General features: G+C 31.9%; 1 protein-coding gene across 4 annotated transcripts; it reads left to right on the forward strand.

The window, feature by feature from the left end:
- Window positions 1-518: 518 nt before the first annotated feature.
- LOC143082272 (acyl-CoA synthetase short-chain family member 3, mitochondrial-like) lies at window positions 519-24,120 on the forward strand. 4 transcript variants are annotated; one of them, XM_076257883.1, is made up of 18 exons: window positions 522-833; window positions 1,658-1,802; window positions 2,241-2,429; window positions 3,261-3,392; window positions 3,877-4,020; window positions 7,060-7,140; window positions 9,224-9,319; window positions 9,817-9,927; window positions 10,732-10,775; window positions 11,460-11,566; window positions 12,297-12,392; window positions 12,638-12,701; window positions 13,488-13,569; window positions 13,902-14,024; window positions 16,851-16,950; window positions 19,198-19,373; window positions 20,438-20,513; window positions 21,981-24,120. In XM_076257883.1, exons 1-18 carry the CDS (start codon window positions 574-576, stop codon window positions 21,995-21,997), a joined length of 2,043 nt encoding a protein of 680 aa, XP_076113998.1. In that variant the 5' UTR covers window positions 522-573; the 3' UTR covers window positions 21,998-24,120. The 4 variants fall into 4 exon arrangements, with proteins under 4 accessions (XP_076113999.1, XP_076114000.1, XP_076113997.1 ...); XM_076257882.1 differs by lacking the exon at window positions 20,438-20,513 and having other exon boundaries at window positions 521-833; XM_076257884.1 differs by lacking the exons at window positions 16,851-16,950; window positions 19,198-19,373; window positions 20,438-20,513; window positions 21,981-24,120 and adding an exon at window positions 16,235-16,438 and having other exon boundaries at window positions 519-833.
- The last annotated feature ends 491 nt before the right edge of the window (window positions 24,121-24,611 follow it).

Raw genomic sequence — 24,611 nt, forward strand, 5'->3', positions numbered from 1 at the left:
TTGCTTCAATTTACTACTGCAGCAGTTTGTCATCGCAACTGCTCTGATACCACACAACAGAATTTCATGTCGGAAACCTTATAGATTAAGGACATGCTATGTAGATATGATGTCGACACCGGGAAATTATGATTGATTCATTTTATTTTATTTATATCTACAATGACAATGTGGGGACGTGGGGTATGTGAGTGCGCTCACTAAGGTTCTATATATTTACATTATAAGATAGTTATAAGTTTATGTTTGCATTTCTTTTTTTACAAACATTGAATCGTCATAAAAAAAAAAAATAATTAAAAAAGATAACAATATTTTAAATTTGTATGTTGTAACAGAGACATATATTTATGTCTCTGGTTGTAATGTATTTTGTACATCTTTTTTTTTTGTATCTTTGGAAAGAGTGTTCTAAACTCGTTTAATAAATTATTCTTTATATTGACTTATTTGGATTTGTTTTTCATGTAAAAAAAAAACTTAAAAAAAATAACACAAAGTTGACAGTTACCGGGACCGATGTCTATTTAGAATAAGAACTTCCGGTTGTCTTGAACTAAAATTGTAAACAACATGAACTTTTCAAAACACATTTTCCCATCTATTAAACAACTGTCACGCTCAAGCAATTACAGCATTGGTTACAGATTACACAGAATTTCATGCACATGCAGTTTGCATCATCGGTTCATTGCATCTAAAGCATACGATGATAATTTTTTACGCTCTATCAATTCACCGGAGGATTTTTGGGCAGAGCAGGCAGAACAAATAGTTTGGCATAAAAAATGGGACAAAGTACTCGACAATTCAAACCCACCTTTCAGTAGATGGTAATTATCATAGTTATAACCATAAGAACTGATATATAGCTTGTGTTATATTTAGATTTCAACTGTTAACCCTTTGCATTTGGCCTTGGTCTGGCTAGAGACACATTAGTCCAAATAATTGTGATCTCTGGCAAGGCTATTTTAATTTTTTTCTGGGACACCTTCGTAGCCTACAAAGGAAGGCATCCCAGAAAAATTTAAGATAGCCTTGCCAGACTTCATAATTATTTGGACTAGAGACACATATGCTGTTGTCTGCATAAGGCATTAGATATATATGTTTATAGATGGGGGCAGGACCTTTTTTGGGACGTCAGGATCGGTAGTCCAAATAATTATGACATCTTGAAAGGCTATTATATTTTTTGGACTACAGGATCGGGTGCTTTTAAGCTTGGGATTTCTGGATTGATCCTTTCAGGATCCAAGATTTTTTTTTCTAATTTTGGAATGTCAGGTATAAATTTCCTTAAATTCAGGACTTCAGGATTTCATGTTTTAATCCCCAGGATTTCGAGATCAGGACCCCTCCGACCCCCCTCTTTATATGAACCTCATTAGAATATGACACATAGAATTTCAAACCAAACAAAAGAATAGTTAAAAAACTGGAGTCCTTATATACATGATATATAACATATATATTCTTCATCTACATAATACTTAGAATAGTCCAAATAATTATGAGGTCTTGCAATGCTATTAAATGTATTTTTATTTTTATATTTTTATTTTTTTTCTGTAGGAAGGCATCACAGAAAAAAAACAAATAATCCGATCCTCAATTTCTTCTCACTTTGTTTTATTTTTTTGGGTACTTTTAGGTTTGTCGGTGGAGAACTCAATACATGTTACAATGCTGTGGACCGCCATGTTGAGGCTGGTAATGGAGAACAAGTGGCCATTATATATGACAGTCCAATCACTAAACAAGTGCAACATATTACTTACAAGGAACTTCTTGATGAGGTATGAGTTTGTTACCTGAATGGGTTTAACATAATTTTCTATGAAGCTTGATACACACATAGTTGAAACAATGGACAGTGTGTATCAAATAAGTTTGAACATAACAATGGTATTATAGATAAACAGTTAGGATATATTAACTGTCATTGACTGTTATTCTTGGTCATTAGAATATATATTTTCCAAGGTAGATATCACTCCTTGAAAATCTCAAAATTTAAACCTTTTGTCAAAACACTGTGAAATTGGAAATGCATATAAAAAACGAATTTGTTATTTTGAGTTCACTGTGTAATTTCTGAAATACTTTTGCACCGTTAATTTTGTTAATAATAATGTAGTTTCTTTTATTATGTTTATTTTTTGTTAGTTGGCATATATAAAAAATTAGCAGAACATATTTGTGAGAAACTCTGATTTTATAGTTATAAATTTCAGGTCAGTAAATTTGCCAGTGTATTGAGGAAGTATGGTGTTGAGAAAGGAGATAGGGTACTTATATATATGCCAATGATACCACAGGCTGTCATAGCTATGTTAGCATCAGCTAGGATAGGAGCTATACACTCACTGGTGTTTGGTGGATTTGCTGCAAAAGAACTGGGTACTAGAATTGATCATGCAAAGGTTAGCCAATAACAGTTTTCATGAATATTTTCAATAAATGAACTCACATTTTCCTCTATATATATTTATACCCCATGCAATTTATTACATCAGGTATAATGTTTTTGACCCATCCAATTATCCATCCTTTTGTGTCTCTGTGTGTCTGAAACCACAAAACAGAATGTCATGAAACTATGTAGATAATAAGGAAATATTATGTAAATGTGCATATCGACAGGAAATTACGATTCAATTATTTTTCTAGTAGTTATGCCCCTTTAAACTTAGAATTTTGGGTTAATAAATATACTTCTGCAACAATTTATAATTGCAACCCCTCTGAAACAGTATTGCATGAAACTTTGTAGTTAACGAGGACACATGTTAATCAGTTGACTTTTTTAGTTATGATTCTTTAAACTAAGGAATCTGGTGATATTCTGTTTGTCCAGTAACAATGTAGGGGCATGGGATATGAAGGTTCCTCAATTATGTATGAGTACTAAACATAACTGCACTTTGCAAGGAAATTCTAGTATATAATTCTTATGTTGTCCATTCATTTATCTGACCTTACTTTATTTAAATGTTTCCTAGCAAGTTAGTTACTGGAGAACTCTAGTACCATGGTTTATTTGTGTATCTATTTAACTTTTTGGTATTTAGTCTTTGATCTATTAGCAAATACTAAAAGCTTTACAATTTTTACAGAAACCACTTTCAGTATTAACCACTGGAACTAAACATCAGTGGAGCAACATCATCCTTTCTTTTACAATGTTTGAAAACTGATTTTATAAAATTCATGTAACAAAAATTTTATTAAATTGTGAATTTTATGTTTTTCAGCCAAAAGTTGTAGTAAGTGCTAGCTGTGGGGTAGAACCAGGAAAATCTGTGCCTTATAAACCAATGTTAGATGGAGCACTTTCATCGATTGACTTCAAACCTAATAAATGTGTCATTTATAACAGACCTGGGGTAAGTATTACAATGCAGGATGTGATATTTTTACAATTCTAGATGATTCTATTACAAATCTGAAGTTCCATTTACTTTTAACTCGGACTGGCAAATACTATGAAGGTTTGAAAATAATTAAAAATTTATAGCAATATTTCTGTAAATTTTATCAAAGTTATGGAAAAGGAGTACTAAACACAAAAAATGAAGTATTATAAATAGAGGTAAAATTAGTTTTGTCTCGTGATTACTAATACTATAAATATTTTTACATACAAACTTTTATATTTAATGTGCAATTACTTTATATACATGTATATGAAATAATTGAACTTGAAGAAGCAATGTTGATATTATTAACATCTTTTTTTGCACAGTAATTGAAACATTTAGAAGAGGATTGCAGTGTATTCAAATATGTATATACCTGTGAACTAGTTGTGATTAACAGAAAGATTAATTTCATTGAAGTAAAACATTTCTTTCCCAAAAACATTTTTAGTTTCAAATAGCTGCACTGAACCATAAGATGGATGTTGATTGGCAGTTAGAAATGTTAGAAGCATCACCAGTTGACTGTGTCCCTGTCCTGGCTACTGATCCTATCTACATTCTGTATACATCAGGAACAACAGGTTTACCAAAGGTAGGTGTCATGTGTAGACTGTATCCATGTCCCGGCTACTGATCCTATGGTAAATGACATTGTGCTGGCTATATTCCTGTCCAGGATACTGATCCTTACTATATTCTATATGCATTAGAAACAACAGTTTACCCAAGGTAAGTGTCATGTTGTTATCCTTGTTCTGTCAACATGTTGTGTTTTCATTGCAAAAATGATCAAAATTGTTTAAAATTTTCATTATGTTTAAGAAAGGTACAACAAGCTCATTTCATAGTAGTACACAAGAAGTATGTTTACCTATCATGTTTTACACAAGTATAGAGTAATTGTATATTGACATATGATATGAGTTCTTCAAACACTAGCTCCAAATGGAACTTTTGTTATTGGAAGCCATATGAATTATGTGTCTCAGAGGGAAAAAAATTACGGCAAATAAAAAATAAGGTGTATGCAAAAACACATAATTAACAATACCTGGCGATGATCCATATCCTGACTGGTTTTATAATTTAATTTGATTTTTAGGCTGTAGTAAGACCGAGTGGTGGACATGCAGTGGTACTGAAGTGGTCAATGTGTTATATGTTTATTTGATTTGAAGGCTGTAGTAAGACCGAGTGGTGGACATGCAGTGGTACTGAAGTGGTCAATGTGTTATATGTTTATTTGAATTGTAGGCTGTAGTAAGACCGAGTGATGGACATGCAGTGGTACTGAAGTGGTCAATGTGTTATATAGATATAGGAAGATGTGGTGTGAGTGCCAATGAGACAACTCTCCATACAAATAACAATTTAAAAAGTAAACCATTATAGGTTAAAGTACGGCCTTCAACACGGAGCCTTAGCTCACACCGAACAACAAGCTATAAAGGGCCCCAAAATTACTAGTGTAAAACCATTCAAACGGGAAAACCAACGGTCTAATCTATATTAACAAAACGAGAAACGAGAAACACGTATATATTACATAAACAAACGACAACTACTGTACATCAGATTCCTGACTTAGGACAGGTGCAAACATTTGCAGCGGGATTAAACGTTTTAATGGATCCAAACCTTCTCCCTTTTTCTGAAACAATAGCATAACATCACAACAAAGAAAAACATACGATAAAATATCAATTGGCAGACTTAACTCAATCAAAAAATGTTTATTTGATTTGTAGGCTGTAGTAAGACCGAGTGGTGGACATGCAGTGGTACTGAAGTGGTCAATGTGTTATTTGTTTATTTGATTTGTAGGCTGTAGTAAGACCGAGCAGTGGACATGCAGTGGTACTGAAGTGGTCAATGTGTTATATGTTTATTTGGTTTGTAGGCTGTAGTAAGACCCAGTGGTGGACATGCAGTGGTACTGAAGTGGTCAATGTGTTATATGTTTATTTGATTTGTAGGCTGTAGTAAGACTGAGTGGTGGACATGCAGTGGTCTGAAGTGGTCAATGTTTTATATGTTTATTTGATTTGTAGGCTGTAGTAAGACCGAGTGGTGGACATGCAGTGGTACTGAAGTGGTCAATGTGTTATATGTTTATTTGATTTGTAGGCTGTAGTAAGACTGAGTGGTGGACATGCAGTGGTCTGAAGTGGTCAATGTTTTATATGTTTATTTGATTTGTAGGCTGTAGTAAGACCGAGTGGTGGACATGCAGTGGTACTGAAGTGGTCAATGTGTTATATGTTTATTTGATTTGTAGGCTGTAGTAAGACCGACTGGTGGACATACAGTGATACTGAAGTGGTCAATGTTTTATATGTTTATTTGATTTGTAGGCTGTAGTAAGACCGAGTGGTGGACATGCAGTAGTACTGAAGTGGTCAATGTGTTATATGTTTATTTGATTTGTAGGCTGTAGTAAGACCGAGCGGTGGACATGCAGTGGTACTGAAGTGGTCAATGTGTTATATGTTTATTTGATTTGTAGGCTGTAGTAAGACCGAGTGGTGGACATGCAGTGGTACTGAAGTGGTCAATGTGTTATATGTTTATTTGATTTGTAGGCTGTAGTAAGACCCAGTGGTGGACATACAGTGGTACTGAAGTGGTCAATGTTTTATATGTTTATTTGATTTGTAGGCTGTAGTAAGACCGAGTGGTGGACATACAGTGGTACTGAAGTGGTCAATGTTTTATATGTTTATTTGATTTGTAGGCTGTAGTAAGACCGAGTGGTGGACATACAGTGGTACTGAAGTGGTCAATGTTTTATATGTTTATTTGATTTGTAGGCTGTAGTAAGACCGAGTGGTGGACATGCAGTGGTACTGAAGTGGTCAATGTGTGATATGTTTATTTGATTTGCAGGCTGTAGTAAGACCCAGTGGTGGACATACAGTGGTACTGAAGTGGTCAATGTTTTATATGTTTATTTGATTTGTAGGCTGTAGTAAGACCGAGTGGTGGACATGCAGTGGTACTGAAGTGGTCAATGTTTTATATGTTTATTTGATTTGTAGGCTGTAGTAAGACCGAGTGGTGGACATGCAGTGGTACGGTCAATGTTTTATATGTTTATTTGATTTGTAGGCTGTAGTAAGACCGAGTGGTGGACATGCAGTGGTACGGTCAATGTTTTATATGTTTATTTGATTTGTAGGCTGTAGTAAGACCGAGTGGTGGACATACAGTGGTACTGAAGTGGTCGATGTGTTATATGTTTATTTGATTTGCAGGCTGTAGTAAGACCGAGTGGTGGACATGCAGTGGTACTGAAATGGTCAATGTGCTATATGTTTATTTGATTTGTAGGCTGTAGTAAGACCGAGTGGTGGACATACAGTGATACTGAAGTGGTCAATGTGTTATATGTTTATTTGATTTTTAGGCTGTAGTAAGACCGAGTGGTGGACATGCAGTGGTACTGAAGTGGTCAATGTGTTATATGTTTATTTGATTTGTAGGCTGTAGTAAGACCGAGTGGTGGACATGCAGTGGTACTGAAGTGGTCAATGCGTTATATGTTTATTTGATTTGTAGGCTGTAAGACCGAGTGGTGGACATACAGTGGTACTGAAGTGGTCAATGTGTTATATGTTTATTTGATTTGTAGGCTGTAGTAAGACCGAGTGGTGGACATGCAGTGGTACTGAAGTGGTCAATGTGGAATATATATGGACTTAAACCAAAAGATGTAAGAACTTAATCCCATGTTGTAAATCATATTCCTTGTTAGAAAAAACAAAGATATCCTATACATCAGTTATGGTCTTACATTCGAGAAACCATGTAGAAGACATCTTGAGACATTTATAGGTCTGATAATGTAATAGTGTGCAGGTTTTAAATCTGGCTGGTTGTTAGGCCAGGATTTTTTAATTTGTTGGTTTACGGATCCGCCGATTTTGCTGATTTCTAGAATAAAAATAAAATTCACTTTTCATGTTTTTTTTATTCTCACCGACCCTAAAGCCTCGGTCACACCTTACTGGATAGCTCAAACGGATGCCTAACGGATAAAAAAAAAGTTATCCGTTGACAAAAATTTTATCCGTTGGGAGTCCGTTGGTGTACTAAAGGACATGTAACGAATGCCTAACGGACACACAACGGACATTGAATGTACGTGAAACGGATACGTACCGGACAGAACGGACGTCGAACGTACATCCAACGGACGAGTACCGGATAAAACGGACACCTAACCGAAGAGTAACGGATAAAACGGATGAACAAAATAATCTGAAAATTAAAGGCAATAAACCATCGAAAAATTTAAGGCAATAAACCATCTGAAAATTAAAAGCAATAAACCATCTACATACTCGTCAATGATTGCCTGGCAAACCTGAAATAATATACATGCAAACAACTGATAGAACCCGACTTGTAAAAAAGATTTCCGCATTGTTGTCCCAAGCGACGACATGAGCACGTCAGATGGACATGGTATCTAGTACATGTACATGTATATATGTTATAATATTTGCTTCTGGGAAAGTGTGGTCAGTAGGACAGGTATCAAAGTCACACGTACCAAACAAATAGAACAATTTATCCAAATTTTTTTTAACGTTTTTACACACGAGGGTCACTTTAGTTAACTGGTTTAGTTGATTTTATTTTGTATTGCGTCTTGTTTAGCATGATATGTGTGCAAATATAGAGCTACTTTGATTTGAAAAAAATCAAGGTAGAAGCAGTGTGGTAATTCAGTCTTATAGAGTTTAAGTTGATTTTCTGAATTTTTTTTATATTATGTACCTCTGGTATGAAAACGGATATGGTGTTATACGGAACTCTCCATCCGTACTGCATGCTACGATATATTGCTCCAGAAGCAAGGTGTCTAAGTGTAATTGCTAACTTGAGTCAGGCTGGTTCCAGTGGATTTCTGTAAAAGGTATTCTGCTTGGCTATGCGAGGTCCAACCCGCTGCAATATCTCGTCGAACATCTCTGTGGGCATTCGAAGGAAGTGTACAAAGGACTGCATATCCTCCCGCCTAAGTTCGGTCATGATTTGGTCATATAGACCAAAACTACGTCGTCTTTCAGGACTAAGCCGTGGTCGTGTCCACCATCTCCTTTGTCTTCTCCGATATTCTCGTTTTCTCCAGTGGACGAGTCTATTACGTTTTTTGACACATGTGTTGAAACTTATTTTCGTACAACGTTTTTACATTTTTTTTCTTTATCAGTTTTCGTGCTTGAAGATCATAATTCACCAAGTTTTCTGGAATTGATTAATAAGAGCTACGCGAATCTGTTTTTCATGTTTGTGAATTGATGATTTAATTTCGTCTTTGTCCGTGCAACCCCACCCCCTTTTGTTTATGGGAAATTTTTAGAATGTCATGCGATGTTTATGACAGCTAAAATCTAAGAAATGATGACAAAATAACATAACAAACATATTGTTTAGAAAGGTGAAATATATATTTATTTTGCATATTTTTCTGTCTTGAAAGATATTTTTTTATATTTATAGATTATATCCCGACCGACCGACCCAACTTTTTCATGGGTAAAATCCGTAAACCAACAAATTAAAAAACACTGGCCTTAAATGTCTTTACTGCATGCTACCTTAAAATTTTAACAGAACATTGTGTTTAATTTGTTTGGTGGTACTCAAAGTTTAGTTTCCTGTATAGTGTTTTATAGACTATTGTTTGTCTTTGAAATTTTAGGGAATCTTAACTTCTAATGACATTATACACCTTCTACAAGTATTTTGTTTTTTGTTCCATTAATACATTAAATTGTCTATTTTAGGTGTGGTGGGCTGCATCTGACCTTGGATGGGTTGTAGGGCATTCCTATATAGCATATGCACCTTTGCTTAATGGTAATACAACTATTTTGTTTGAGGTAAATTTTATCAAGTAAATTTTATATGTAATGTATGTATAAATTATTCGGTAGATGACAAATTGTCTTTCCTTTCATCCTGAAGAATATGTAAAATAAATTTTAATGATATAAAAAGGTGCTTTGAATATTTGAAAAACAAATGTATCACAGAAAATTTCTTTTATTATGGAAAAAGTGCTTATCAAGCTTAACCTTTATTTTGAAATTCATACATGTGGGAAAAAATACCTTTAACAGTTATATTAATGATATTTCCATTTTAATATTTTGATATTCATTTCAGCAATGTTCAGTATGAGTAGAATGCATTAATAAATCAACCAACTCTGTTAATAGTCAACCAAAAAAAAGTTGAAAATAAATAAGTTTTTCAAAACAAGCTTTAGAATTGATTCCTAAACTTTTACAGCAGAGAGTATTGAAGTCTTTTTATACAGTATAAAATATTCACATACTAAGTTTAACATAAATATACATAAAACTCGAATTTGCAGGGAAAACCTGTCGGAACCCCTGATCCCGGAGTATATTTCAGGATTCTGAGGGAACATGATGTGAAGGCCATGTTCGTAGCCCCTACTGCACTCAGGGCTGTTAGGAGAGAGGTACGACTGTTGATTCAAAAGAATAATTCATTTATTTTTAATTTGGGAAACAAATACTGTAAAAGTTTTATTCATATTGGCATTTTTTATAATAAAAATTTGAATTCAAGTTCATTTATCCTGGGTTTTGGGTATTTTTACGAGAAAATCTCATTTTTCTCTCTTTTTTGTAAGAAAAGTTCTTTTGTTTGGTTTATTTTATTAGAAAAGTTCTTCATAGCAGTTTTATCTTACTGTCAAATTAAAATACAAAGAAATACATGTTTAAGAGAAGAAACTGCTTAAAACTTGATGTATGTCACAACTGTTGTATAGATATGTATCATAGTTCAATGATTTAAACTTTATCAAAAGTGAAAAAAGCAATGAAAGCTTATACAATAGTCAGAATTGTTTGCATGAATTAAAGTTCAGTCTTCAATTTTATTTTTTCCTTTTATATTCATTTACACTATAATTTTTCCCATATCTTTTCTAATAAAAAAAAGTTGTTGATCAGATGGGTGTTTAAAATGTTACAGGGTGGAGCTTTGTTTAATTTTTATTTAAGGTAGAATTTATTAAAGTAGAATTGGTGTCAACCGTGAAAAGATCTATTATCTATATTTCCTTACATTGTTATTATTTGACTTTAAATCTTAATTATAGATTATCTGTGTGATTTTGAGTTATATCAATACTGTATGGGGAAATTCTGCATGATATTCTGCTTATTTATTATTTTATCAACAAACTTTATAAATTATTAGCTCCAACAGTAAAATAAGATCCTTAGTTCAGATATAGTGTTATTATTTTACACAGGATCCAGAGGCTGACTATGCTAAAAAGTATAAACCCTTACATGAGTAAGTAGTCAAAACTCTAGTCCTTAGAATTGGTACAGTTCTCTGATTCCTTTCACCGATTTGGCTATACTTTTTGGACCTTTTGGATTATAGCTCTTCATCTTTTATATAAACTTTGGATTTCAAATATTTTGGCCACGAGCATCACTAAAGAGACATGTAATGTCGAAATGCTCATCTGGTGCAAGAAAATTGATACCGTTAATTTTATTTCTTGTTCAAATGTGTCATTATAAATATGGGAATAGGTTGGATTACAGGAAAAGTACTAATCTTTCACATCAATTTAAAAGACCTTGTAAAGACTGACAACTGTGTTCTTTTTTCAAGAATCTTTTTTTGATTAAGCACACAAATAATAGCATTGCATGTCCTCTTCAGTTATAGCTGATTTCTATTATATTTGAGTTGTCCCCCTTGTGTTTAGTCTTGTTATAGCATAGCAAGTTTGATTTAAGATGTTGAAGATATTAAATGATATTGTTTGTTATCTAAGAAGCTGAATTCCTGTTTTCAAAGTAAAAGAAATAGCACAATTTGATGTGATTTATTTATCAAAATGATTTTCATTAGGTTTGGAGAATTTCTTTGTATGTTATTTTGGATTTTAAATGGTTTATTATTTTTTTAAATACATCGTTCCATCTTGGATTAAAACTTTAAAGATTAAATCTTTGTCTTTAGGTTCCAGGCATTATTTGTAGCAGGTGAACACTGCGATAAAGAGACAATGGAATGGTCCAGGAATGCTTTGGAAGGAAAACCTGTTTTAGATAACTGGTGGCAAACAGGTATGGAACAATGGAACAGCCCAATACTTTTGTATGCAAACATAACTTGTGAGCAACAAGTCCTAAGCCTGTCCCAAGTCAGTAGCCTATAGTTCAGTGGTTGTCATTGGTTCATGTCTGTCATATTTCTTTTTTGTAAATTGTTTTGTTGTGAGTTAGGCCGTTAGTTTCATATTTTTCATGGTAGGCTTTTTATAGCTGACTAATTTGTATTTTTTTCATTGTTGAAGGCAGTAGGATTACCTAAAATTGCTTACATCAACTTCAATTGAACTGATGGAAAATTGTCCTATTGGCAACCATACTACTTCTCCTTATTTTTATAGTGACAATGAATGGTCAAGGACTATCAGGAATGTAAGCATGACTTGGGGCTAAAATGTAAGAGATAATGAATGGTCCAGGACTATCAGGAATGTAAGCATGACTTGGGGCTAAAATGTAAGAGATAATGAATGGTCCAGGAATGATTCAGAGGTTAAATCTCCTAGATTACTAGTGACGCGCAAGATAGGGTTAGGAACATCAAAAAATACTTCTGGAGACCAGTCAGTCTTGGACAATTGGTAGAAAACCATTAAGAGACAATGAAATATCCAAGAATGTTTTCAAATGTAGTTCTTATTTAGAACTGTTGTCATGAATCAATACATCATATACGAGTGTTATTCCACCTTTTAAAGAATCTATCTTCAGTAAAATGAATCTGTCTTTTTTTTTATATTTATAGAGACAGGTTGGGCTATAACTTCAACATGTGCTGGTATGGGAATGAATCTTAAACCACCAACTGGTACCGCTGGTAAAGCTGTTCCAGGCTGGGATGGTAAGTTAAAATTAAGCATGTTTTGATCTTTTACCTCAAGTTTGAAATAATTAATTTTAGGGTGACAAATTTATATCCAGGGAGAGTAACAACCTTTACATACACATCCAAACATTCGTACATCAAGTCAAGCAGAATGTCGTTTTGTTTATCCTTTACCAGATATAGATAAAGGGAAATTTTATGTTTAAGTCCACTAAAACAGTCGCATTTAGTTTAATATTTTGTTTTTGGCATATTTTCAGTGAAAGTTTTGAGGAAAGATTTAACAACAGCAGAACCAGGAGAATTGGGCCAGATTGCTGTAAAGTTAGTAAATAAATATATATCACATTGTTACATTGAATTGCTGCTTGTTTTATACCACTCTAGCAATCACCTTGTCTGTCAGTCCTTCCTTCTAACAATTGTAATTGTCACACTTATTCTGAAACTTTTCTTCACTAATTCTCAGGAACTTCTGGCAGAACTGAGTTACTTCTTATTTTGCCAGTAGCTTTTAAGGGAAAAGTTGTAACATATGTGCACTTTTAGAATCTGGTAACCATTTCAAATAGAGATTGGAGATACCCTTAGTATGAACACATGTGCAAAATTGTTGAAAATACCTTCCAATAACATTAACAAGATTTTACATAAAATAAGAATTATTATGAATATACATAAATAAGAAGATGTAGTATGAGTGCCAATGAGACAACTTGCCATCAATGTGACAATGTATAAAAAGTTAACAACAATAGTTCAAAGTGTGGCCTACAGCCTAGAGCCTTGGCTAACATAGAACAGCAAGCTATAAAGAGTTCCCAAATGACTAATGTTAAACGATTCAAACAGAAAAATCAACCATCTTCTCTATATAAAAAAAACGAGAAAAACCTATACACCACACTAGGAAACACCATTACCACCGAACATAAGCTCCTGACTTAGGACAGGTGCATAAAAATGCAGCGGGTTTAAACATTTTAATAGGTGCCAACCTTCACCCAAACCAGAGACAGTATTGTAACGTTACAACATAATAAGATACACCAAAATATAAAAATTAAATATTGTATATGTTAAAAATATAAATGCTGTATTTAATTGTAGACTGCCTTTGCCACCTGGAGCTTTCAGTACTCTTTGGGAAAGTGAGGAGAGATTCAAAGATACTTATTACAAGACAATACCAGTAGGTGTTTATTTACTGTCTTTATTTATCATTGTTACTACAATGTATTAAGGGGGAACGAGGGGTACAATTTAAAAACTGAAGAATAATGCCCTGGTTATCTCTAAGAATTGATGATGCCAGTTTATGGATGGATAAACACAATGGATGCAGGGTTTATCACTGACAATGATAACCATTTGTTTTAACATTGCAGAAGTATTATGACACAATGGATGCAGGGTTTATCACTGACAATGATAACCATTTGTTTTTACATTGCAGAAGTATTATGACACAATGGATGCAGGGTTTATCACTGACAATGATAACCATTTGTTTTTACATTGCAGGGGTATTATGACACAATGGATGCAGGGTTTATGGATGAAGAAGGATATGTTAGTGTAATGGCTAGAACTGATGATGTCATCAATGTAGCGGGACACAGATTATCTACTGGTCAACTTGAAGAGGTAAGGTTAGATATATAGATTCCATCATTGCAATAAGTGTGTTCCAATATTTCTCCACTCGAGACAATTAATTTTTATAAGCTAAAGCCTGCCAAGCTTTTTAAATTATTAAAATTTAACTGTTGAGAGTTGAGAAATATTGTAATACAGGAGTTATAGTGGTGAAATCTGTTTCTCTGATGATTTTTATCCTTTCTCTTTAAACATTTGCAGAAAGTGTGTTCTACATATGTTACATCATCAGGTATGGTCACCTTGTTTCAGAACTTCACAATAGGAAATTCAGAAGAAAGCAAGAAAATTTAAAATCAAAATAAAATTTCGACCAATAATTTGTTGAGTACAGATATTTCCAAAAGTGTCAGATGAGAAATGTTTTTCTCACACCACTCAAGAAATGTGAAAATAACACAAAAATTAGAGAAATATATTGATGTTACTCACAGCTTAGTAAATTGGTTGGGCATTTATTTATTCAATATATTCATTTTACTATTGAAACACCTCAGAACTTACAAGTGAGTTGATTCCAATGCATTTTTATCTATATTTTTGAGTCCAATGACTTTGGTGTGATTTTCTTTATCGAAAAATAGTCTATGCCAGAAAAATTAGAAAAGGAGGTATTGGGTTATAATTTTGCGAGTCATTCTCACAATTTTTTTTCTCAAAAATTGTTGAAGTAATATTTTCAACATGGATTTAGGTAGATCCAGGGTGGTGGCCATGATTTGCAGGGATGGGACTGGGTCCGATTTTGTTGGAAAAATTAGTGGGTAATTATATAGACAATCACTAAAGCATAACTGTAGGGCCTCCTCTTAGGGCAGCCAGTGCCCCCCCCCCCTTATAATAAATTCTGGATCTGCCACTGTTGAATTATGAAACAAACTGATTGAAACTATTTTTTTCTTTGAAACTTTAAGTCAGTTAAAAATGGAATAAAACAAGGAGTTGTATCCTTGGATAAAGACAACACTTGAAATGTGGTAATTTTATATATATATATGTCTAAAAAATGATATAAAATGATTTTACTGTGCACTAAATAAATGAAGCCAATTCCTTCCTATGTTGAATCAGCTGTTGCACAAATTATTTGGTAAATCAAAATTATTGAAAATTATAATTGATAATAATTACTGCTATCATTAGGGAATTAGGAATAAATAACTACTGAACAAACATTATGTCTTGTTGTCCTGGAAAATGACAATCACATACACCTTGATGAACTTTTATTCAGGGATACAGGCCATCCCCTCTATCTGGTAAATGACATGAAAAGGCGCACATAATTGGCCAACTTTCCTGGTGAAGAACATAACTTGAAAGGGGTTGATGTGAATGTGATAATGCAGTGCTTAGAAGTTAAAAAAATCACTGTTTATCAGTATCAGCATAGTAATTTTTTTATTGATTTTTTTTCTTTAATGCTATAATAAATTCAAATAATATAAGCATAGTTTTGCAAAAAAATAGTCGAGTATAGACTACCACTGTGAAATTTTTAATTCTGTGGGTACCAATTTTGGGGGATTAAGGAAGACTAGCATGTTCATGGATATTTAATTTCATGATTTTGTGGAATTCTGTGTACAAGCCTATATATAATATCTCATTCATTGAACGTTTAATTTCATTGTTCACTTGTACCCACGAAATCCATGGAATTTGGTATCTTACAAATAATAGTGAATCCACAGTATGCTTTTACAGAGTTACTTCCCCTTAAATGATCCAGAACTGACATATTGGTTTTGTCATCAATGTAATACAAGTGAACATAAAATCTGTTTAATTCCTAAAGTTCTTATTGAAAGAAAGATATGTGAAATAAAAAGTGCATCTAATCTGAATGTATTTTAAAATATTGTAATATTGGTTACAGGAATATACCATTTGTCTTTTTTATTTGTTTTTCATGACATACGTTTGATGATGAGAATATGTATTTGGAAGAATAATAATAATAAAGTTTTTGATGACACAAAAATGTGTTGACTACATAATTAAAGAGAAGGTACATACAAGGTATAAATGCAAACTTTGATAGCTAATTGAAGTGGATGTAAGCATATATAAGCTATTGTGTCATTTAACCACCAGAAAAACCCATACTGATATCTGGTTATCTTATTAATTCAAACCCAGGCACTGCTAGAAAGTGAATATTTATTTGTTTAAAGTTTTTATTTATTCCATTTCAGGCCATGCTAGAAAGTGAATATTTATTTATTAGTAGTTTATATATCTCTAATTCTATGGAAATTAACCACTCTCAGAACTCATTGTATAAAAAAAAAATAATCAACGTGTGGTTTCCAGTGATCTCAGAAGATGATTGGATGAGTTTAAGGGTCATAACCTTTATCAACTTACTGGATGCTAAAGCTTAGAAAAAAAGAAAAATTTATTATTTAATCATTAGAGATCGAACCAGATTTTTACATATTTACTTGGGATTATCAGATTTATCCAATCTCGATAGTTAAATTATATAAATTTCTAACTTTAAAATTGATAATTTAACTATCACCATTGGATTATATCCAATAATCCACTGGTAACAATTTAAGAATCTATATATATTCCATTTTAGGCCATGTTAGAGAGTGAATATTTATTTGTAAGTAGTTTTTATATATTCCATTTTAGGCCATGTTAGAGAGTGAATATTTATTTGTAAGTAGTTTTTATATATTCCATTTTAGGCCATGTTAGAGAGTGAATATTTATTTGTAAGTAGTTTTTATATATTCCATTTTAGGCCATGTTAGAGAGTGAATATTTATTTGTAAGTAGTTTTTATATATTCCATTTTAGGCCATGCTAGAAAGTGAATATTTAGCTGAAGCAGCAGTTGTAGGAATACCTGATGAATTGAAGGGAGAAGTACCACTTGGGTTGTGTGTACTAAAACATGGTAAGAATAAATCACATCTCTTAAGACAGTGAAGCTCTTTCTGATAAAAACTCAATTTTGATGATATTTAAGTACTGGTTTTTTTTTCCTAATCTTAATATCTTTAAGTTTTACCCTTGTCAGTCTGTACGTCGGTCCGTACGTCCCAAAATTGGTTTCCGTTTACTATCTTTATTTTGTCTCAACCAAATGTTATGAAACTTAATATACACAATGCTTATTACTCAAAAATACATATCAAGTTTGAATTTGGGTAGCATCACTTTTACCATTCTAGAGTTATGCCCCTTTACAAATGGAAATTTTATTGATTTTTTGTTTCTAAAACTTTAGTTTGCCTCAAACAAATGTAATGAAACTTATATGTGTTGTGTACAAGTTATCATTTTGTACAAATTATAATTTGTACAAAAATATTGTACAAATTATAATTTGTATTTTGACTTTGTACAAATTATAATTTGTACAAAACGTGCCTGTACAAATTACAATTTGTACAAAATTTGACCAAAATTCACTTATAACTTGTACAACAGTTTTAAATATGAATTTTGGTGAAAAATGCATTTCTTCACACGATAGAATTGTAATTAACTGACCACACACTAAACTTAATTAACAAAATACACCGTTTTTTCACAACTACAAAAGGCAGATTGATCTTCGAAATTTTTGAGAGAAAAAAAGTAAACAAATAGGATTTTTTAACAAATTTTTAATACATAATCAACTTTTTCTTAAAAAAAAAAAAAAGAAGAGATCATTCAGTACTGCTTGATTAGTTCTTATCGTTTTTTTGAGGATTTTTGTTTTATTTAGAAAGTTTGCAAAAACGATTATAGTTGTAAAATTTGATATTTTGTATCGTGAAAAAGTGTATAGCATTTTGATGATCGTGAAAAGGATCTCAAAAGATATGTTGCCACTTATTCGTTATTTCATAAAGTCCATGAAAACAATCAAATCTTTCTTTAAACAAGTTATAGGTTATATTTGTAACTAGTACATCAAGAGATTGGATTTATATGACTTATTTAGCTTCACTTTTGTTTGTGAAAAGATTGATGGTTCAATGCCATTGGGTCTGATGATTTTATAATACTACACCAACTATAAAATAAAAATCTGTCTGTCTGTTCTGCATACGTTTAATGTTGTTTTTAAAGCTTAGATTGTCTCAACTGATTTCCGTTAAGTTTGATATTTATAAAACAAAGATCCTTGTTGAAAAAAAAACATTGATAAAAAAACGGCAGAAAAACAACTGACATATTCCTGACTTTAGCATAGTCATATTCCTTAACCAAATGGGGTGTTTAATCTCGCTTTCTTTCTTGGCTATTTATTTGTCTAAAAGTCCAACTGAAGCAGTGAAATACACATGTTTATTCACAGCAATGGTTCTTGAGCTTCAACGTTCGCTATGTGAAGCAGTTAAAATGCCAGTAAAACATGTCGTCATCGATTTGAGAGTCAAAAGATGGTTTGTAATACCTGATTCCATAAATCACTAGATCAACTGCTCAAACGAATGATAAAGAACTAATGTTTGATTTTGTAACTTAGGTGTACTCAGTGAGTGTGTGGTCATTTAATAGCATTTCAATAATGAGTATCGATGCTTTTTTCACCAAAATCCATATGATAAATAATTGTGCAAGTTATAAGTGAATTTTTGTCCATTTTTGTACAAATTGTAATTTGTACAAGCACTTTTTGTACAAATTACAATTTGTACAAAGTCAAAATACAAATTATAATTTGTACAATATTTTTGTACAAATTATAATTTGTACAAAATGATAACTTGTACACAACATATGCAATGCTCATTTAATACCACAAAACATAGGTCAAGTATTGGATTTTCAATCTATTTATCAATCTGTTTGTCCATCAGGAATCGGTTTACCATGAAGTTGTGTTCACATCAAATTGAAACTAAGTACTCATTAAATCATATTCACAATCATGTTAACTTTTTTATATATGTTTCAAATTAGGGTTTTGGACAAGATGGTGTGCTTCACTGAAAATAGAAATGTGATATGATAGTTAAAAAAGGTACCAGGCTTATAATCTGATATGCCAGACACACATTTCATCTACACAAGACTCATCAGTGACGCTCAGATCAAAATAGCCAAACAAGTATAAAGTTAAAGATCTTTGAGGACCCATGTTGACCTAATGACTCCTATTCTTGTTTTAACTTATTATGATCCACAAGATATTTTCCTATTTCAGGAATAACAGTAGATAATGAGAAGATATTTGACAATGTACGAGGTCAAGTACGGAAGAATATTGGACCTGTTGCTAGCTTTAATCTAATGGTGGTTGTACCCAAGCTTCCAAAGACAAGATCAGGGAAAATTGCCAGAAATACTATTGCTGCAATGGCTGCTGGGAAAGAATACAAGGTAGATTTTGTTTTTTTACAATTTGAATTTGTTTTTGTATATAAGAATTATATAATCTGTAAGTGCTGTTATCTGTCCATTAATATAAATAACACCTATAATATGTAATACCTATTTGCCTGGCACTGGCTACATTCAATTTGCATCTGTGTTTTATAATCAAAGTTTAATAAATTCTCTACAACTAATATATAGATACTGTTTAAGTACTTTTCTTCTTGGATATTTGTTTTCTTAGTGAAAACATTATTGGTTTGTGATTTTAATTAATTGTATCAAGATTAATACATTTAGACTGAATGGGAAAAAAATGTATTTCTTGGGTTCTGCATGATTTGTTATTAAGGAAAATTTGTATGCTATGAATAATAACGCTTTAACAGTAAGTAGTTTTGCAAATGAGGACTTGAAAAAGTATGCATGCAGTAGCAGGGGTAAACTGTCTTCGGTGCACAGTTATGGAGTGCATAAATTTTTTATTGGAATAGATATGCCAAACTGTCATCACAGAGGATTATGTATAATGAAGAATTTGATTGATTTTCACTAGTGTATACAAGTGTTGGATATAAACCCAATATTCAGTTCATTATCTTTAGTTAGTACAAAATGTTTCTTCAAAAGGAACTTAAACTCATGCAAAATCATCAATCATTTCATTTCGTCAATAGAAAAATCTGTTTCCCTGTAAATTTCAAAAAAGTGAGTAAAAAATTCAAGGTCATGTATGATTCCTGGTTGGTTACATTATGCTATTGATGACAGAGAAAAGTGAAGTGATGAAATATTAAGCCATGTCACATGTCAACATGAGCATTGATTCTCAAATATATTGAAGGTTTTGGACAAGTTTTAAAAAAGTTTACGTCTTGATTTCAGAAATTCAATGATCTGCTGGAAATAGATTCTGAGTTATGTATTCTATAACAAAAAGATTTAACATTTTTATGGCCATTTGTATCGTTTCGACACATCTATTTTTTCTAAACAAACATATTGAATATCTAATATGAATTTCTTAACAAATCAAATGAACTTAACGTTTCCATTCTATGTGATGATAGATACCAGTGACTATAGAAGATGCGTCAGTATATCCTGCCATCCAGTCAGCATTGAAGATCATCGGCTGTCCTAAAAGTTGGTGAACATTTCACTGTTGTGTAATGTGTATATCACTAACAATTTTTATACTAATATGTTTTAGTTCTATGGTGGAATTTTAACTCTTGCTTTTGTGCTATGATGCTAATTTTTTGTTTGTGTGTAATACATGAATATAGAATCAAAAGCTGTGTTATGTATTTTTAAACATCTTCACTAGCTAAGGGTAACGATCCAATACCCTTCTCTTCACCCTTGGGGGATAAAGCTAGAATTCGAGAGATAAGAGTTAATGATTTCCATTGGTCCCAGTAGTAACTAGCTGCATTTAGTCAAAATGCTCTTTTAAGATGACCACATGTAAATGTAGAAATTGTAAATAAACAATTGTCATGTGCTGATTGAGCAACTTGTCTACTCCCAAAACATTAGATAATGTTTAGTGGCAAAGGAGAAGATCCTAATCAACTACCTTTTGTTCCTGCTTCACAAAGTTTGTAACCTCTAATTGCTACCATTTGTACACCTCCAAGTGAAGAGAGATCAATTACTACCATTAGTCAAGAGATCAATTACTACCATGGGTCAAGAATAATGTATTCAGAACCAGCGTGAATTCTATCAACCAATAGATGGCATTGTTATCACAAATGTTGGCTTAACCTGCCAAGGGTCAAGAGGAGGGGATTGGATTGTAACCCTTGGCTAGCGAGGATGATTTTAAGATTGAAACTCTTTTAATTTAATATGTATTACATGTATATTAATAATAAGTAGACATTTTTAAATGAAAAAAAAATAAGCTTTTAATTCCAAATTTAATGAGGAAAAAGAAAAACTTAAATTGAAATAATAAGTTAATTGTAGCGCCGACTTAATAAGGTTATAATAATGTAGTACACCCACATTGTAACTTAATATTTTTTACTAATTTATGCATGTGTTATTTATGCTTATTTTTTAAATTATTTATAGAACTTGATTGATTTATAAAAATACTTCATGTAACACTAATGGTTGTTAATCTCTTTTGTTTTATATAGATACATGTATGCTTAGTAACAAAATTTAATGTCATTTTACATGTGTACAGCATGTACAGTGCATGCTTTTATTTTTATTTTTTGGAGGGAGGTTGTATTGATTTTTTAAAGTAATATTTAAGTTACATATGTTAGTATAAACTATAGACACATTAATGTACCCAATAAATCATCCAGATTGAAAATTACATAGACTTGTGTAGAATTCTTCTAAGATTGCCATATTTAAAATGAAAGTTACATTATGATATCTTAAAGTAAAATGAGTATTTCAATAGTAGAATAGTTTTCATAAATGAGGTGAAAATTTAAAGTATTCTGCTAATTTCTGTCAATTGTCAGTGTCATTGGTATATTATTTCATAATTTTTCCTTGAGGTGCCCCATCCGTTGTATGTATTTTCTGCTAATCTCTATGTTGTCAGTGGCATTGGTAAAATATTTTACAATTTTCCTTCAGATTCCCCCATCAATTGAGGATCCAACAGTATTTAGTGCCATACAAACAGCATTGAAAGGAATAGGACTAATAAAGAATACAGACTATGTAGAACTACCAGAAGGCTTATAGGATGTGGAGCCTCGTGGAAACTTTATGCTTAGGGTGTGGAGCCTCACAGAAGATATTATTCCAGATCTCATTTGCATTTACATTGTATTCAGTTCAAATTTGAGCAGCAGGGTAGAGCATATATATACATGAGTGCAAGTTGCAAAAAATTGATATACATGTTTTTGTGCTAAAAAAAAACTGCATGTTGGAGTATAAAGATTTATTTGCTCTCAGTGTGTATAAAATATTTGATTCTAGACATTAATCAACAAATTACTATAATCAATCAATCAATCAATTTATCAATCTTTTTATTCATTCTGTTTGGTATATAGTTATTATGTTATATGATCTATGTTGTAATTGTTATACCAATTGTTAATTATATAAGTCTTAATATGTACACTATGCAATTATGTTGTAATATTATTTGATAACATTTTGTTGATTGTAAGGATGCAATAATAATCATACTGTAGTGGTGAATAGTCATTTATAGTCAATTATTGTGGTGCTTCATTAATTAACGAATAATAGTATGATATATGTGTTTTGTTTCTAATTGTTTTTTATAAATCATGTGAGAATGTAAGTCATATTTAAAAAAATGTTAGATTTCATATTTTATTACCAGGGCTGAAATGATGCATCTAACAGAATTATGCATCAACTCTTATAATTTCATGAATTTTGTTGTTTCTTTCAATATCCATAAATGGAATGTAGCATGTCTTATAACAAACATGTTTGGTGTCATTAAGTGGACAGATAGATTACTTTTATCCTGTTCTTGGACAAAAAATGATAATATGATTAAAATATGTGCACTAAATCCAGAAGTTAAGATATAACAATAATTACCAATCAGATCATAATTTTTATGGCCTCGCAACAAAGTTGTCGGTGCCATATAGTTTTACCCTTGTCAGAAATTCCGTCATTCTGTCCTTCCGCAACAAACCATTATACAGAGTTTTTTCTAAAAGCCTTCAGATATTGGGCTGATTTTTGGTATTTTAGTTAACCATGATAAGTTACAGATCAAGTTTAAGTTTCATTCCGCTCCGCTAATTTTTGCCGAAATTAAGGGCTTTGGACTTTGACAAATTGTTGAAAATCACAGTTATACTGACTTTTTTTCTAAACACTTTCAGATATTGGGCTGATTTTTGGTATGTGAGTTACTCGTGATAATTTACAGATCAAGTTTTTAAGTTTTTTTCCGCTCCGTTAATTTTTGCCAAAATTAAAGAGTTTACAACTTTGAAAATTGTTGAAATTTACAGTTATACAGACTTTTTTTCTATACGCCTCCAGATTTTGAGCTGATTTTTGATATTTCAGACTACCATCATGTTTGTGTCCACATGTGTTATTGAAATTGCAGATTTTTCAACTTTCTGAGATGGGGCCAATCGTGTTGCTTTGACACATCTAGTTTTAAGAAGTCTTTTATCAATTTCATCAATTTGTCCAAATTGTAAGAAAATGTAATCATGACAGGCCATTCTTGATTTTGTGGTGGTATGGGTTAGGTTGATTTTTCATTTCTTTTTTGTGAGACATTCAAGCAAGGTGGGCAACAATGCAAAACTGTGCATTTCAAGTTTACATAGTTTTTAGTAGTTATATATGTCTGAGTAATATTGTGAAATAAATGAATACTGTGATGTCTAGATTATGTTATAATCTCTTTCAAATAATCTTTTTCAAACTTAGTTTGTACACAGAATTTCTTGAATAACATGTTATTTTTGTATCATTATTTCTTCCTTTTCTTTTTTGATGCTTATAGAACATTTGATATGATCCAGTCTGAAGTTTTAATTTAATTCATGTGATTTTTCTATATTTTTACATTGGCTTTAAAAAGTTAAAAATATTTTTTACTGAATATACTACAAGGTACTATTTTGAATAGAACCTTGGTCTTATGTTTGTACATCTTGTAGTTACTATATACTAGTTGTTTTATCATATATGTATATTATATAATCAGAGACTTTTTTTACATGACACTGTTATAATAAATGCATCTTTACAGAAATTTCATGTTTATATTTCTTTGTTAAATTGAGTATAAGTGAAGCATTGGTATCATAACAGAATCAGCTTATTAGTTATAAAGATGATGCTCACAGTGTGGACAACTTAACTATTTGTCAAAAGCTTTATATTCTATTACCTGGATTCTTCATACTTTGCATAAAGATGCTTTATATTAAAAAGTTTCCATCTGTCTTATACATCAATGTCAACTCTTCTGACCTTATTTCCATCTGACCTTGACCTTATTTTTATGGTTCATTGGTCATTGTTCATGTATTATAAGGTCGGATTCTCAGATGCTACAAGCAAGTCTTACTTTATTTGGTGTACTGGTATATGATTTTTAGGTGTTTATTTCTGTTTGGCATCTGACCTTGACCTCATTTCTATTGATCATTGACAACGTTAAGTTAATGTGATACTTGTAAAACCTTTATATCACAAACTTCTGACAAGTTCAATCACCATAAGTAGGCGAGACATTTCAGC

The sequence above is a fragment of the Mytilus galloprovincialis genome, chromosome 7 (assembly GCF_965363235.1).
Source record: "Mytilus galloprovincialis chromosome 7, xbMytGall1.hap1.1, whole genome shotgun sequence".
Lineage (NCBI taxonomy): Eukaryota > Metazoa > Mollusca > Bivalvia > Mytilida > Mytilidae > Mytilus > Mytilus galloprovincialis.

Bases quoted from the DNA above. Each gene is read 5' to 3' on its own strand.
- LOC143082272 (XM_076257882.1), top strand. From the start codon at position 574: ATGAACTTTTCAAAACACATTTTCCCATCTATTAAACAACTGTCACGC. The intron at 9,320-9,816 runs GTAAATTTTATC...TCGAATTTGCAG, and splicing joins ATACAACTATTTTGTTTGAG to GGAAAACCTGTCGGAACCCC. The intron at 13,570-13,901 runs GTAGGTGTTTAT...TTTACATTGCAG, and splicing joins CTTATTACAAGACAATACCA to GGGTATTATGACACAATGGA.